The 17,404-nt window shown below is 36.7% G+C and overlaps 1 protein-coding gene across 1 annotated transcript; it reads left to right on the top strand.

Moving 5' to 3' along the window:
- The first annotated feature begins 12,158 nt into the window (after positions 1-12,158).
- Positions 12,159-13,389, top strand: LOC111920637 (histone H1). The gene is made up of 2 exons (XM_023916209.3): positions 12,159-12,454; positions 12,551-13,389. Exons 1-2 carry the CDS (start codon positions 12,272-12,274, stop codon positions 13,220-13,222), a joined length of 855 nt encoding a protein of 284 aa, XP_023771977.1. The 5' UTR covers positions 12,159-12,271; the 3' UTR covers positions 13,223-13,389.
- Positions 13,390-17,404: the final 4,015 nt, after the last annotated feature.

Below are 17,404 nucleotides of genomic sequence, written 5' to 3'. Positions count from 1 at the left end.
TGTGAAGGATGGGAAAGTTAAACCCAACCATGCAGGTATTTACACTATCTTATCTAATAACTCACCCCATTCTAACTCTTGGGTCCTTGATGCCGGTTGTGGTATTCATATATGTTCTGATTTGCAGGGACTAAGAAGAAGTGAGAATGTGGAGCAAGGAAGAATAAACTTAATCATGGGGAATAGGAAAGCTTTACTTGTCACCAAGATTGGAGTTTATACTTTATCGCTAAGTAGTGGGTTTAGTTTATATTTGAATAAGTGTTGTTATTCGCCGAAAATGGCAAGAAACATTATTTCCTTTCATGCATTGTATAAAAAAGGTTTCACCTTTTCATTTGATAATGAAGTTGGTTCGATTAATGCTTTCTTTAATAATGTTCTTTATTTTAAAGCATTACCTTGTGATGGCGTGTATGAAACAGTATATGTGGTTGATAACTTAAGGAATAATGTATTGTGTATTGATTCTGTTAATGATAATAACTTGGATAAAGCATCATTATGGCATTGTCGTCTTGGACATATAAGCAAGAAACACATAGGCCAACTCCAAAAGGATGGAGTCTTGGAGTCATTTGACCTAAAGTCAGATGATAGTTGCGAATCATGCTTACTTGAAAAAATGACAAAGTTACCCTTCACAGGTTCTTGTGAGAAGGGTGAAGGTTTGTTGGATCTTGTACACACGGATGTGTGTGTGCCCTTCAAACATGCCACAATGGATGCTAATCATTATTATTTGACTTTTACTGATGATTACAGTAGATATGGATATGTCTACTTAATCAAGCACAAGTCAGAGACTTTCGAAAGGTTTAAAGAATTTAAACAGGAAGTCGAGAATCAATTGGGTAGGAACATTAAGATGCTTCGATCCAATCGAGGTGGTGAGTATCTCAGTTCAAAGTTCCTCGACTATCTTAGGGAATGCGGGATTGTCTCACAATTGACACCTCCTAGGACACCACAGTTGAATGGTGTGGCTGAGAGGCGTAATCGAACCTTGTTGGATATGGTTCGTTCCATGATGAGTCGAGCTTTGCTACCAATCTCATTTTGGGGGTATGCCTTAGAGACTGCCGCCCATATCCTTAATCTAGTCCCTACAAAGAAAGTTGCCAAAACTCCTCATGAGATGTGGATTGGTAGAGTACCCATACTAGACCACATCGAGATTTGGGGTTGCGAGGCTTTCGTGAGACGCGAGACTCATGATAAGCTTGAACCTCGAAGCGAGAGGTGTATTTTCATCGGCTACCCACATCAATCCTTTGGTTACCTTTTCTACAGACCTAGTGAAAATGTGGTCTTTGTAGCTAGGAGGGCATTCTTGAGAGAGAGAGAGAGAGAGAGAGAGAGAGAGAGTTCATAAGCCAAGGAAGCAGTGGGAGGCAAGTTGACCTTGAAGAAATTCAAGAGTCAAGTGGTGAAGGAACTTCAAACCCTAGCACTCAACTTGTGGAGGAAACTCCTATTGAGCCAATTGACAAGTTTGTACCTCTGAGGTGTTCCACAAGGTTTAGGAATGCACCTGAGCATTACTATGGATTCCATATTACTACGGAAGGTGATACACTTATCAGTGATGAGACACTGATAGATCTGGATGAACCTAACAGTTACGCGGAAGCCATGGCAGGCCCTGAGTCATCCAAGTGGAAAGAGGCAATGGACAGCGAGATACAATCCATGTATGACAATCAAGTTTGGAACTTGGTTGAGAATGTACCAGGTCGTAAGACTGTAGGGTGCAAATGGATCTTCAAGAAGAAAACAGACATGGATGGTAAGGTACACACTTATAAGGCACGACCGGTTGCAAAGGGTTTCTCACAAACTCCGGGAGTTGATTATGATGAGACCTTTTCTCCAGTGGCCAAGATTAAGTCTATTAGGGTTCTGTTAGTCATAGCCGCATTTCATGACTATAAATATGGCAAATGGATGTCAAAACCGCTTTCCTTAATGGAAAGTTGGTTGAGGATGTTTACATGAGTCAGCCAGAGGGTTTTGTCAATACAGAGTACCCTAATAGAGCGTGTAAGCTTGAGAAATCCATTTATGGATTAAAGCAAGCACCTCACAGATGGAATCTTTGCTTTGATGAGAAAGTCAAAGAATTTGGCTTTTCTAGGAGTGAAGATGAATCTTGTATATATGTCAAGGCTAGTGGGAGTATAGTTAGCTTTTTGGTGTTGTATGTGGATGACATACTACTCATAGGAAATGACATCCCAACTCTGCAGGAAGTTAAGTCATGGCTTGGGAAGTGTTTCTCTATGAAGGACTGAGGAGAAGCTGCCTATATTCTAGGGATAAGGATCTTGAGAGACCGGAGTAAAAGACTAATTGGACTTAGTCAGAGTACCTACTTGGATAAGGTGCTGAAGAGATTAAGCATGCAGGTCTCCAAGAAAGGAGAGTTACCCATCCAGAGTAATGTCAGACTGAGTAAGACACAAAGCCCTAGTACTGAGGCTGAGATAGCAGAAATGATTCGAATACCTTATGCTTCGGCTGTAGGATCGATCATGTATGTTATGACGTGTACTCAACCTGATGTAGCCTTTGCCTTGAGCATGGTTAGCAAGTATCAGGGTAACCCTGGCAAGGCACACTGTACTGCGGTAAAGAATATCCTCAAGTACCTACGGAGGACTAAGGACTGGGTCCTTACCCTCGGTGGGATTGATGACTTGAGAGTTGTAGGGTATAGTGATGCTAGCTTTCAGACTGATAGGGATAATTTCCGCTCTCAGTCAGGCTGGGTCTTTACCCTAAACGGAGGAGCAATTTCTTGGAAGAGTTCCAAGCAAGAGACAGTGGAAGATTCAACTTGCGAATCAGAGTATATTGCAGCTAGCAAGGCAGCAAAGGAGGCGATATGGCTGAAGAACTTCATTTGAGACCTTGGAGTTGTACCAGCTATTAAAGAGCCAATGGAAAATTTCTATGATAGTGAAAGTGTTGTTGCCTTAGCCAAGGAACCAAGGGATCACGGGAGATCCAGACACATCGACGAAAATACCATTTTATCAGACATCGAATAGAAGAAGGACTCCTCATGGCGAAGAGGGTATCATCGGATGAGAATCCAACAGATCCCCTCACGAAGGGACTGACTCGGGTTAAGCATCTCCAACATGCTTGGAGCATAGGGATGAAGGATGATATTAGATTTAGTAGTTAGATAACCTCGAAATTTATAAAGTGTAATTGACATTAGATGATGAATAAAAGGTGTTTTATTTACGAGTAAAGTGTTGCTATCTCTTGTCGATCGTTTACTATATTTCTTTTGCATGTTTTGACTTCCAGAATAATTATGTTTGGTATATCATATTATTCGAACCTCCATAGTCGGTCATATGTCAGAAGTAGGTATGAATCAAGACTGTCATGATTGGTTGCAGAGGTCTAAGTTGTTGGACATGGCTACAACAATCATGAGTGCTCATAAGTTATGAGCATTGGACTCAACCCACGCTCATTGGAATCACTTCATGGAATTTATCTCGAGTGATCGTGAGACGGTAATATCATATAAGTCTTCAAACCTAGAGATATGATTTGTTACTTACGAGTTGGTTATGCATTGATTGTACGAAAACGCATTGGTAACTCGATGTTATAAAACGTGCTTTTGTGTATAATTCAATGAGTGGTAGAACAAACAGATGAGTCGAAGTTTATCTGTTCCTTCTTGGATTAGAAGCTGATATATGGGCCCCTTGATGATTTTGTCTTGACTTATGTACCGGGCCCGGTCAGAACTAAGTTGATGTGCTCAATTATGTTCTTTGTCAAACAAATCGGAAATCGGGAAACAAACTGATGGACAATAAGTAAGACATTATTCCATGTATTTGTCTGGCTGATATCTAGAACAGAGGATTATATGATCACTTATCTTAAATGGCGTATCATCATCTTCTCAGTTCTGAGAGACCTTGAAAGAGTTACAATTGCCGTTAGGTTCCTGAAGTATTACAATTATAGTTATTAGACTTATCCAAGTGGGAGACTGTTGGATAAGGTGTCTAAGTCCATAACTATTTTTGGTATGTACTTGACCCGACCCGACATGGTCCATTTGGGTTGCATGGCACCATGCAATTGGATAGACTAAATGAGAGAAATTACACTTGGGAATTATTAATATATTATAAGTTCTAATATATTAATAATATTATTTAATTAGTTTGATCAAGAATTAATTTAGAATTAATTAAGTGATCAAAAGATAACTAATTAAATATATGGGTTGATTATGTAAATCATCCATAACTTGTATAGTGGGCTAAGAGGCTCCATGAATTATCAAGTTGGGTTCCACCCATAGGATGCTCCATGGGAGTTAAAAACCCATGGGTCATGGAAATGAAGAGTCATGACACATTAGGGTTTACATGGTGTAACCCTAGATGTGTCAACACTATATAAGAAATCCATTCTCCACCAAAATCGGCTACACATATGAAACAAGAGGGCTAGGCCGATTTTAGAAGTGTATGTTCTCTCTAAAGTCATTCCAAGAGCATTTGGTGTTGTGTGAAGCATTTGAAGCATCACACTTGGGGTGCTAGGATCACAAGGTTTCAAGGATCATAAGCAACAACAAGGTAAGTTATTCTATCTTTCATTCAAGTTAAAATTGTTCCCCATGTATGCTAGATAGGAATATAACCTTAGAGTTCAACTTTGCATGATAATTAGACAAACATAGATCCAAGGTTATTAGGGTTGCATGTACACTTAGGAAGTGTTAGAATGCTCAAAACCCATCAAAAACATCAAGTCACACGTCACAAGTCTCGAAAACCATAACATCAAATAGTAAAATGTCAGAGTACAATCCCAGGGTTCTCAAAGTGGAAGTCATATGTGTGCAATGCGTTGCTACCTTGTCGACTCCTTCCCCTTAGCTGAAGAGGCACCTGAAACCAAAACTAAAAATGGTAAGCATGAAGCTTAGTGACTTCCCCCATCATACCGCATACCATACAACCATACACACTGTCGGGCAGTTTTGGGGTGCCCGACCTACCCGTGTCAAGCCATTATGAGGTGTTGACCTACCCATGTCAAGCCATTATGGGGTGTTGACCTACCCGTGTCAGGGCATTATGGGGTGTCTGCCTACCCTCCGGTCTATCTCACCCGGTCACGGGGACTATTTCACCCCTACTACTATTACATAATAATACATGTCATAATCATGTTGTCAGACATATATGGGGTGTCCGACCTATCCTTCGTCCTAATAACCGAATCGGGGACTGCTCCCCTTCCTACTACCACTAGCACATAGAACATACCATATTGGCACATAAAACACATCTAATAATAGCAACCAGACAGTTATCACATAGAAAAACATATCTACTGTAATCAACTACTAGTGGGTTGGCCTTGGTGGCTTAGACCCACTTCTACTGGAAGGTAACTCACCTCAATGTCGTGTAGTGTCTGCACCGTCCTCAGTACGGAAATCAACTCTTATTGATTCCTTGATCCCTAACGTCATCCTTTATAAGTTACCATTTCATACTCATAACCCCTACCAGAGTCAACTCAAGTCCAACTCAAAGTCAAGGTCAAAACCTTGGTCAAAGTCAACACCCGGTTGACCAGACTTGCTAAGTTGGTCCACCAACTCGTCGAGTCCCCACGTCCACAAAATGCCATAATCCCGTCCCTACTCGTCGAGTCTAGCAAGAGCTCGACGACTTCGCCTTCAACAACACATCAGACTATCTTCAACCGACTCATCGAGTTCGTCCTTGAACTCGTCGAGTTCATCTTCATCCATATGAAGGTGTTTAGTCTATGACTCGCCGAGTTCATCCTTGAACTAGTTGAGTCCGTTTTCATGAGGTTGGGACATTGCCTTGAACTCGTCAAGTTCCTCCCTGAACTCGTCGATTCCTTTGGTCTTCAATTCCATATCAAACCCCTAACAGGCTGAGTGTTCCTTCCACTCAACCAAATTCCATTGCCAGAAGACATTTGGGGAAAAATGCGACCCGACTCGCCGAGTCCCTCTCTGTCCAAAACTGTTCAATCGATTATGATGGGTCTTAATGCATCAAAACCATAGATTTGGCCTCCTAGGGTCCATTTTATACGTAAAGTTTCAATCTTGACGTCCATGTATGGGTTTTTTTGGCTCAAAAAGCCATAAAAAGAGGTATATAAGAAGCATGGGTCTCCCATGGCCATAAAGTTGGCACCTTTATGCCACGGGAACCCTCAATGGTTCCATATCTGAAGTGCAACTCCAAATATACACACAAATCTGAGTATAGCCTCTCTAAAGCTTAGAAAATGTAGAAAATAGCCCCAAATCAAGATCCAAGTAATGAATAGCCAAAGTATCAGCTTTATACCTCAAATGAGCAGGAAATGTGCCAAAACTTCTGGATCTACTTGCTCTCTCTTGATCTCCCAAGCTTCCTTCTCCTCTCCCAACTTCAAATACACACAAAAAGGCACCAAAAAGCTCAAGAACACTCAAATAAGGCTTAGGGTTTCGAGTTAGTGTTTCTCTGGGTTGGGAGGAACAATGGAGGCTGTGTTGGGGCGTTATAAGCTGTTTAAATAGGGTGTAAACCCTAAATATTAGGGTTTCATCCAGATAGTCCTATTCGTTGAGTCGGTCTCCCGACTCGTCGAGTTACTCACCCTACTGATCCAAAGTCGAGTCTACTCGACGAGTTGGGCCTCCAACCCGACGACTCCTAGAGCAAAACATGAGTTTACGTATCAAGAACCGGATGTTACACACACATACACACACATACATACATACATATATATATATATATATATATATATATATATATATATATATATATATTAGCCATTTACCCGCGCTAAGCGACGGGTGCGAATAATTTCTTTCAAAAATTAGTTCTTAGAGGCGATTACTATTCTTGCGCAAATAGGTTACTACATTTAAACAATTATCAATAGAAGTCATGTTAGCAAATTCGTAATCAATAAGAATTAAAAATGAAAAGTTATGATTATTTACAAATGTACACGGACATACGATTGATTGTGCATTATTAATTGCCCAACACTTATTTATACGCCACATTTGATGTATAGACTTCACTGCCGTTATTAATCGTGCTAAGCAGCGGGTGATGAATAGTTTGTTTCGTCAATCGTTTTTTTTATCGACAATGTTTATTTGAAATCTGAAATTTGATGGTGGAAATGTATCTTTTAGTTTGACATAAAATATATTTAATGTGAGATGGAGTCGGATGGTGAATATGGCGGCGTTGATAGTATCGTTTCGGGAAATTGTTTCTTTTTTTGCGATTGTCTTCTTTTCGGGGGGACACTTTAGGATCTAAAAGTGTGGAAAAAATGCAAGAAATGGCAACGAAGTTTATATGTTTTTTTTATAGCATCCTACTTATGATTATACTGCATGGCTAAAATTTAAATTAAAGTACAGATTTTATAAAAAAAAATGAAAACAAATATAAAAAAGTTTAAAGTTAAGTAATTAAAATATGATGTTATATTACACAAAAAATGTATGTAAATTGCTATTTCTTACATTTAGCCAATCAGGGCATTGCACTTTAAACATGGACCAAAATCACAATAGTGTTTGTAGTAAGTAAGTACATTGTTATTCAAACAACCCCTCCTTCAAAAGTCCCTCCAATACCTAGAGATACATAAATACCGGTTTACACATGTTTGGTTATTCTAAAAACCAAATTTAAAAAAAAGCCTGATATAGTAAAACGAATTCGGTTATAATCGGTTCAGTTATTTAAGAAGTGAAATTAGGTCAAAAAATATGTTTTTCTTGGTTAAAGAAATCGGGTTTGTTTAGAAAAACTGAAAAAAAAGGTTTCACTTTTTTGAAAAACCTATATTAAACCGCTAGTTAGGATTTAACTGGACCAGTTTAAAAAAACGGTTATAGAAAACACATATTTCGTTTTTTTGGGTTGTAACAGTTACAGGAAAAAGAAAAAAAAAACGATTTCTTGTGTGCACCTCTTCATATGCATGATATAATACTCTGCACCATAAATAATAAAATATAAGCCCATAAATAATGATTGTGGAAAGTAACAGAAAAAAAACCTATTTTGTTATGAACTCATGAGTGTTGTTATTGTACGAATTCTTAGAGATACATATTGAACGCATAACTTGCTACGGGTAGAAAATTATAAAAAATTACTTCTATTTTCACCATATTTATGTTTTAGCCTGAGCCATCAAACACGGGTTTTAAAAGTTTTCGTTCATTCAACAACCAAACACTTTCTGGAATGCAATATAATAATATATTTTCATCTTATTGCAAAATCAAACGTGTATTCTTACCATCTATCATTGTTAACCTTAATCTTGTAGAAAAAAATAAATTAACCAAAAATTAATATAAGTGATAATAACAATAATAATAATTTACAAAACATAGTGTACATAATTCTAGATAAGGTTACAAACTTTTGAATTGTGATCACTGCACTAGATCAAACATGAAAGAAATCAATGATATGATCAAATCACTTTGAAGATTAATTGAAGAGATACATAGTCAATGCAAAAAAAGCCAAAAGATTAAAAGAATATATAATTTTATCAATATCACATTTCTTATTGGTTTAAAACCCAAAAAACACACATATGCACACATACACACAAATATTGTATGGAAAATGCTTTGCTTTGAAAAATAATTTCAAAGGGACATGAAACTTACCTAGATTTGCTAAGCATGAAATTTACCTCAAATTCAAATATAAACTTTTTCCAGCCAAATAAGTTCCAATATATAATGCCAAAGGCACATAGATACCCAGACAAATAAGTTTCAGGTGGATGAGAAAGTGGCGAGAAGTAAATACATCAAATCAAAGCATACCTTGAGCATTGCTAATAAATATTTAAGATCTTACTTGTTACTTTTGACGTGTTCTTCACCGAGATAATTAGATATTTTCAATTTACAAATTATTCATTAAACAAATATATAGTAAATACCAAATAATAAATCCATATAGCAGCAATATGGATTTACCTGTAACACCAACCAGAGGGATGACATGCTTCTTCTCAATTCATCTATGCCATGTTTCATTGATTTCTATGGTTTTCACAGTTAACATGTAGGGTTGCAAGTTTATGCACAACATGTAAGAAAAACCAACATTGTGGATGACTCATACTTCTTGAATAATGCCCAAACAACAAAAAAAATTGCGTCTCTTCCTATATTATAGTTCTCTCTCTCTCTCTCTTTCTTTCTCTTTTTTTTTTCTCTCTCTCTCTCACACACACTTACACACACTCTTACTGATGTGTTTGTTATTTTCATAAATGCATAAATATAATTGTACTTTTATTTTTTTGTGGTGACTTGGAATGCAAACAAGAAATTTTAGCAACAAACTTTTATATATGAAGAAGGTAACATGCCTCTCAACTAAAGTCACCCCAGAAACACCAAAATGCAAACTGATACAGAAATGAAAAAAAGGGATTGAGACCAAAAGTAACATGGATTTCACTAATCTAGGAACTCAAGCACAAGAAGGGCCTTTCCTGTTAGATGTTGGGTGTCGTAAAGGACGAGTTTCTTTAAATGTATGCTCATTCTATTGATTCCCTTTAACCTAAAACACCTAATGTTTCAACGGTTCTTTCCATATAGAAAACCATAGAAATACATATGTAGGGTTGCAAGTTTCTGCACAACTGTAAAAGGATGCAAAACAAATAGATATGCACATGTTACTTGTTTTTCTTAAATATGTATTTATTAAACAAACACATTTTTAATAAGATCACAAACTCTTAATTAATATTGCTACAATATGTTTTATCTTGGAAAATTCCATATAGAAACTACAAAGTAACCAACACTATCACGTGGTACACAATCCCCTTTGTGTACATAAATGTGATGATCAAACATCGACCATTTAATATAATCATAATAGAAAAATATTGCAATTGGAAGTCTTGGAATTATGTGGGATTACCTTAAAATGAACATGTTAGACTCACTTGAAGCTTGGGCACATCCTTTGATACAATGTTGAACACCCCATTAAGACTTATATCTCCTTTTGTGTTTGATCTTGTTATTTTGAACCCGCCCTTGTTTGCCCAACTGTAATTAGACAAAAGCACTTGCAAATAAAAATCACAACAATTCTTAGAAGCGAACAATTAAAAAAAGAATATTGGCAGAACCCTATTAAAGTCATAATGAAGATTGAGTAAGAACAAAAACAGGCCATGAGTCATGAACACAATAGGCTACAACAATAGTATGCAAAAAAAAAAGGTAAATTCAAGTGAAAGCTTAAGTGATTTCATAGTATATACCAAACAAAAGACGAAAATCATAACCCAACCGAGTTTAATCAAGAAAAATTATCTTAAACATTTCATCGAGCACGTGGTAGGCTAAAACTGTGAATGTAAGAATCAACATCAAATGTAATATTTAAAATCCTAAGTTAAGAATACCAAATATCATGGCTATACAAACAAATATTTTTCAACTTACCATGGCATAATATAAGAAACAACATGTAGAACCAGTGGATCTGAGTCGACAAACCAAATGATAAACTATGAAGGTAAAGATGAAGTGATTCAAGTAACATTCAGAAACTAAAAGTAATTAGTACTTCTCACCCTTGAGGACAAACATTTTTCGTACAGAGGAAATACAACGGATGAATAGATTGACGAATATGTAATGAATCAGGGGATGTGGTGGTTTGATCAGATGTGAGGTCCGAGTGGTGTCGTGAGTGGTCCGCTGGGTGGCAATGTCGATGTACAGGAAGGGAGATGGGGAAGAGAATATAGCGGTGGTGGTTTTGAGCAGAGAAACAGATGGAAAGAGACCGAGAGAGAACCATGAGAAACAATTCACGATTTGTTAGAATCATTTTTGTAAGCGGTGACAACATTTCTCTATAAACAGAAGAGAAACATGAGAAAAAGGACTCAAATCCCCTATTATAAAAAACAATTTATAAATTAAAATGGCTAAAAATGGCTAACAATTTATAAATTAAATCACACGATTATAAAAAAACAAACATCATTTAATTTGCCAATTATTTCAAGATAATATTCAATATATTATATAAATAAGCATTTCATATAGGTGAATGCAACAAAGTTAATTTACATTAATGTGTTCTTCTCGGCTACAAATTTTGGTAGATCCAATTTACATATTTGGATATTGGATGTTTAATCTTATACCATGAAGTCATAAATATTGATTTTTACCATACTAAAAAGGTAATTATATTATTTGATTTTTAATATAGAATGCTTGTAACATTAAACTACATAAAACATTAAAAATAGTGTGGAAACAGTTTCGTGTAACTATTAACAACACCTTACATTAAAATCCAGATTTTAATAACTAACGTAAAAACAAGACTTATGCCACCAATTTTTTCATACTGTAATAACGTTAAATACACATATATAGAATTAAGTATACTCGGTACCAATACCATCAATAAAATAACAAATATCAATACAAATGACATTACTTAATCACAATCAACGAACTTGTTCATCTTATACAACATTTAATTGTATATTTCTACATTCAAATCACATCCGATTTGGACAATACTTGATTCTACGGACTCCCCAGTATAGTTAGCATCCAACCTGATGTCAAACTCACAAATCAAACGAAAGCATTGACTTGAAAACACTTGAGAACATCAATAACTCCAAATAGATACCCTTTTTTACCATTGTACATATCTAATCGAATATCTCTCAAACCACTAAACTTCAGCATCCCTAAAAATATTTGACAGAAAGCTAACTTCTATATCTACAAACCTCAAAAAATTTCATCGAATTTCATCAAGTAAAATTACAGTTATGCTCAAATTAATTGAGCATAGAAACACACCAAAATGAATAATACATCTCATCTAAACTTCATCTCCACCTTCACAAGAGTCATTCTAAGCCGTTGATGGTGAATAATCTAACAGCTCATGTTTAAATTCCAGTTAGGTGTCCGATCCGTGTGACCCCTATATGGACCAATCAAAACGCTGCTTTTAGATATGTCCCTCATGCTCCTTATTATTTAAATCCCCACAAACTCATCTTTGTCACTCAGACGCTACATTCCATCATCGCAATCAATCTCAGTTCGATTAGCATTTCCAGATCTAAATTCAATTTTCAGAGCTTGATTTGAATTCCAAACCCAACGGCGATGGCGACTGAAGAACCAATTGTTGCGACGGAGCCCACTGCACCGGAAGTCGTTTCCACTGACGCTGCCCCACAGGAGGAGAAACCCGAGGTCCCGGCAGCTGAAGAAAAACCAAAGAAAGCCAAGAAGCCATCTGCCAACCGAAAACCTAAAAGTCCTTCTCTTCATCCAACATACTTCGAGGTGTGAATTGTTTTCAATTTGTTGTCTTTTTAAATTGTTCTATTATGATTTGATCTTTGTGATTAATGCTTTGTTCGTGATTGATTTTGTTTACAGATGATTAAGGACGCCATTGTTACGTTGAAGGAGAGGACTGGTTCCAGCCAGTATGCGATCACTAAGTTCATCGAGGGGAAACAAAAGAATCTTCCAGCGAATTTTAAGAAGCTTTTATACACCCAATTGAAGAAATTCGTTGCTGCTGGTAAACTAGTTAAGGTCAAGGCTTCCTACAAGCTACCGGCAAAAGCTACGGCAACAGGTGCTCCGGCGAAGAAGAAAGCTGCTGCAAAGCCAAAGACAGCTGCCAAAAAAGCACCCGCTAAGAAGAAGGCCGCTGCCAAGCCCAAGGCAGCTCCCAAGGCGAAAACAGCAGCGAAACCGAAGAAAGCTGCTAAGGCTAAGCCCGCGGCGAAAGCCAAGCCTGCTGCTAAGCCCAAGGCAGCGGCTCCCAAGGCCGCAGCGAAGCCAGCAGCCCCAAAAGCCGCCGCCAAGCCCGCTGCAAAGCCAAAAGCCGTAGCTGCCAAGGCGAAACCGAAGGCCAAGACTGTTGCCAAACCGGCTAAAGTAGCAAAGACAGCAGCTAAATCAACTCCAGGGAAAAAAGCAGCCGCCGCTCCAAAGCCTGCTGCGAAGAAGACACCGGTGAAGAAGGCATCTGCGAAGAGCTTGAAACCCAAACCAGCAATAGCGAAGAAAGTTACTGCAACTAGGAAGGCGAAGAAGTGAGGAAAGAGAGAGTGAGAGAGAGAGAGAGGCTGTAGTACATTGTTCTCTTTTTAGGGGTAATTTGTGTAAAATGTTATCCTTGGGTGCATCTTAGATTTCTGCATACCCAGTAATAGTTTATAGATTTCTTTAGCGTGTTAATTAATCAATCGGTGTTTGCTTTACAATCTTCCATTTACCCCTGATTCTGATTCGAAGGTATTCATGTCTCGATCTTGATTTCCTTATTTTTGTTTGCGATTGAGTGATTTTAGGGAGCTAGTTTTACTTTCGTTTCTTGTGTGAATAATGTGTTCTGTTGCAAACTCAGTTCGATGAAGATTGTCTGGTGGTGGTGGTGCTCATGGTTGTTGCAGTTGCATTGGGTGTGATGTGCAGCTGATTGCTATTGATTTGAACAGGAAAGGGAAAAATTCAAGGTTTTATTGTTTCTGTTTCATTTTCTTTTCTGGTTTCAAGGTTAATCAGTAACGTTTTTGCTGAATCTAACTTGTTCTTTGTTTGTGTTCAGGATGATTGATACATTGGGGGTGGACATCTTTTCTCTAGGCATCACCTGTGATCATGAAGGTAAGCGTGCCTCTGACATTGTTACTTTTATCACTACAATTTATGTGCAATGTTGGAATTTAACACTTGAGATATAAAATGTTTTAGGGGGTTTGGTGAAACTTTAGTGCATATTATTTATGTTTCAAGGGTGAATAGTCTGGGTAAATCCTTTGCATAGGATATGATGATAATATAAAGCTTCTAATTTATGGGTAATTAATTATCCTGTCAGATTGATGGTGGCAACTTAATTCTTTTAGTTAACCTGCCCATCCGTTATGGTTGAATACTTAATTATCATATCCTATAACTTCATATGAATCCAGCAAAACATTTAATACTAATTCAAGATCTTGTTTGGTTCAATGTACCTTAGTTGCTATCATCATGTATTGTGGTCCTTTTGAGTTTTGTATTATGAACGTAGTAGAAAACAGTCTCTTGATGCTTTATCGCTTATAAGGAGATAGCAAAGTCGAAGGATTTAACTCAAACCGATATGTTGGGCGCATTAGGTTTAGGAATTCTCTTCTTTGCTATACACTATGATATAAAATAGGGAGTACACCTAAACCCTAACACTCTAAAGAACCATATATACAATAAGGATGACGACCCATACTAGTTTTGATATGGTCTCTCAAATGAAGGGAGTTTACCAACATGAAGCTTGATATAAAGTAAAGAAAATTGAGGGGAGGGTAGCGGTTTGGTGGCCACAATGGCCACAACTGTATCAATATGGGGTATAGCTGTTCTTGTTAGTGGTTTAGCAGAGAGATTATCGACATCTATATGTTTTGTATGGCATGAAACAATGTAATGTCTCCAACATATAGCACCATAGGTTTGGAGGAACACAAAGTTTTGAGAAAAGAGATCGAAACGATGTAATGTTAGCAACAATATTGGCCAAACCCGTGCACTCAAATTTCGTATAGGTGAGAGGAATCTTCGTATGCTTTTAGGAAGACCATGAGATCAAATTTGCATTTATGAAAATTGCAAAATTTCATGTGAGTTGTCTGTCATTTGGATTGGGATTGAATTGGTGAAGCCCTAAGAGTCGAGATGACGAGTTTGGGCCAGGAGGAGGCTAGGTGGAGGATTAGGAATGACAATGAGGTGGGTTTGGAGACGGGGTAGAGTATCCCATCCTCGAACCTGATATGAAAATTTGTTCCCATCCTGACGGGTTTCTTATCGGGACTCCTTATCAGGGTTGAAAGGTTGAAAATTCTCCCGAACCGACCCTAAACCTGAAACTGATATAGACCCGAAAACCCGATATCTACACCAAAAAAAAAAAATGTTTGGAAAAAACTACAATGGAATAATGACAAATTAAAACCTTACAGAGGGTACACCACAAATTAAGTTTATAACATCATTTAAGCAAATAGAAATTAGTAGTAGTTTTATCCTTTTCGTAATCATAAATACTTTTTATGTGGCTCTTGATGGTGTTTCGATAAAGAACTTTAAACAAAGGTTGAAGACTTCCCATAAACTTTCTAAATCCATGATGTTCTACATTTGAAAGTGGATATCCGTGTACGATAATCATTTCAGCCAAACATTTCCTTGATGTTTCAACATTAGATATATTGTTTGAGACATAAGTTGTAGTACCATCCATTTTTTTCCTTACACTAAGATAGATTGACGAATATCTGAAGGTGGTTTTTGTAAATAACGTTTAGAATGGGTAAGTAAATATTTTGTACCATTCTTGCTATGTGCACCCACTATAGCAACCAAATACTTTAGAGTAATGCTTGCATTTTGTTTCTTCACCATTCATATTAAATATTTTAAAATGGGCCCATGCTGGTGAACATATTGCTTTTTTTTGAATGTATCATCAATATGCGTCTCATCTTGTCGATTAACGGAGTATGTATTTACTTGATTAGAACACGAACCTCCTACACCTTTATTGCTTGTAATTTTACACCTTTATTGCTTGTAATTTGAGCAGGATTTGGGCTGTTTGCATTCATATCCACTGAAAATAAGCAAACAATAAAATTAACCATTAAAACAAAATGCGAAATCAATTTAAGTTAATAGCTAACCTATGATTGGTTTTTACATTGGCAAAAAACTAATAAGTGCTAACTAAAATTTAAGGCTCAAATAAACAACTCATAAAATCATATAATTAACGGAACCATGTTAAGATATAAAGATCCTACAACTTTATCCGATTACATGAAATCATATAAACAAATTCACATATATTCATATTGTTATCAATTAACAAAACGATGCTAACATATAAACAACTATATATTTATACTGTTATCACATTCAACACTCAACAAAATATGATAGAATGAACATATTCACATATATTTATGCTGTTATAACATCCTACAATGTTATCAAATCACATTAAATCAGTTAAACATGAAAATTAGCTAAGAAATCGACATTGTAACGTTGTAAAAGAGTAAAACGAATTGATCTTGCAAGAAAAAAGATGAAATCGGTAAGAGGACATAGATTTCAAACTGATATTGTAAGAAAAAAGGTTAAAAGTTACTACTTACCTAATGTGTTTATCTAACTGTGTCGGGCTGAGGCAAATTGTATGTGTCATCACTGCTTTGATGCGCCAAACTTGAGGTTGGTGATATGTGCTAGTTAGTGGAGTGGAGGCAAGGCTAAACCAGCAAACAAGATAAAAAATTGAAAGAAACGTGATTGTTGGTCGCAAGGTGAACCAAAAAAATGGAAGTTGGGAATGAGAATTGGTATACGCTCTTTAGGGTTAGAGCGTATACCAATTCCCACTCTTAACTTCCATTCTTCCAGTTCACCTTGCAATTAACATCCATGTTTCTTGTAGTTGATTCCATTGTTCGCCAGCTTAGCTTGGCCTCTACTCCCATCATCGACGCAGATCCCCGACCTCCTGTACCACACATCAAGGCAGCGACGACACATAAAGTTTTCCTCAACTCGATGCAGTTACATAAACACATAAGGTAAAGTGGTAACTTTTAACCCTTTTTTTTTGCAAACTTGATTCGAAATCCATGTCTTCTGCTGATTTCATCTTTTTTTTTTCCTTCTTGCAAGCTCAATTCGTTTACTCGTTTAAACATATACAAGGTCAATTTCTTTGCTAATTTCATGTAATTTGATAACATTGTAGGAAGTTATAACAATATGAACATATGTGAATCTGTTCATTTTTCTAATTTTGTTGAGTCTTGACTATTGAATGTGATAACACTATCAATGTATACTTGTTTATTTTTTAACATGGTTTTGTTAATTGATAAAAATATAAATGTATATGAATATGTTTATCTAATTTTATGTAAACTGATAACATTGTAGGATAGTTTATTTATTAACATGGTTTTGTTAATTGTATGAATTTAATGATTTAATGGGTTGTTTATTTGAGCCTCGAATTTTAGTTAGCACCCCTTAGGTTTTTTGTCCATGTAATCACTAGTCATAGATAGCTGTTAATTTAAATTGATTTTGCATTTTGTTGTAATAGTTCATTTGAGGAAAAATGACACAAAAGCCTAACAATGTATTTCGAATTTGCCGAATCAGTCCCTTAACTTATTTGCGTGCTTTATGGGGACATAAAGTGGATGTCGACCT

Source organism: Lactuca sativa, chromosome 5 (genome assembly GCF_002870075.4).
Source record: "Lactuca sativa cultivar Salinas chromosome 5, Lsat_Salinas_v11, whole genome shotgun sequence".
Lineage (NCBI taxonomy): Eukaryota > Viridiplantae > Streptophyta > Magnoliopsida > Asterales > Asteraceae > Lactuca > Lactuca sativa.
Note: the sequence above shows the minus strand (reverse complement) of the source record. Positions and strands in the feature narration are given on the sequence as shown.

Coding starts and splice junctions, on each gene's coding strand:
- LOC111920637 (XM_023916209.3), top strand. CDS start 12,272: ATGGCGACTGAAGAACCAATTGTTGCGACGGAGCCCACTGCACCGGAA. Junction 12,455..12,550: donor TTCATCCAACATACTTCGAG/GTGTGAATTGTT, acceptor TTTTGTTTACAG/ATGATTAAGGACGCCATTGT.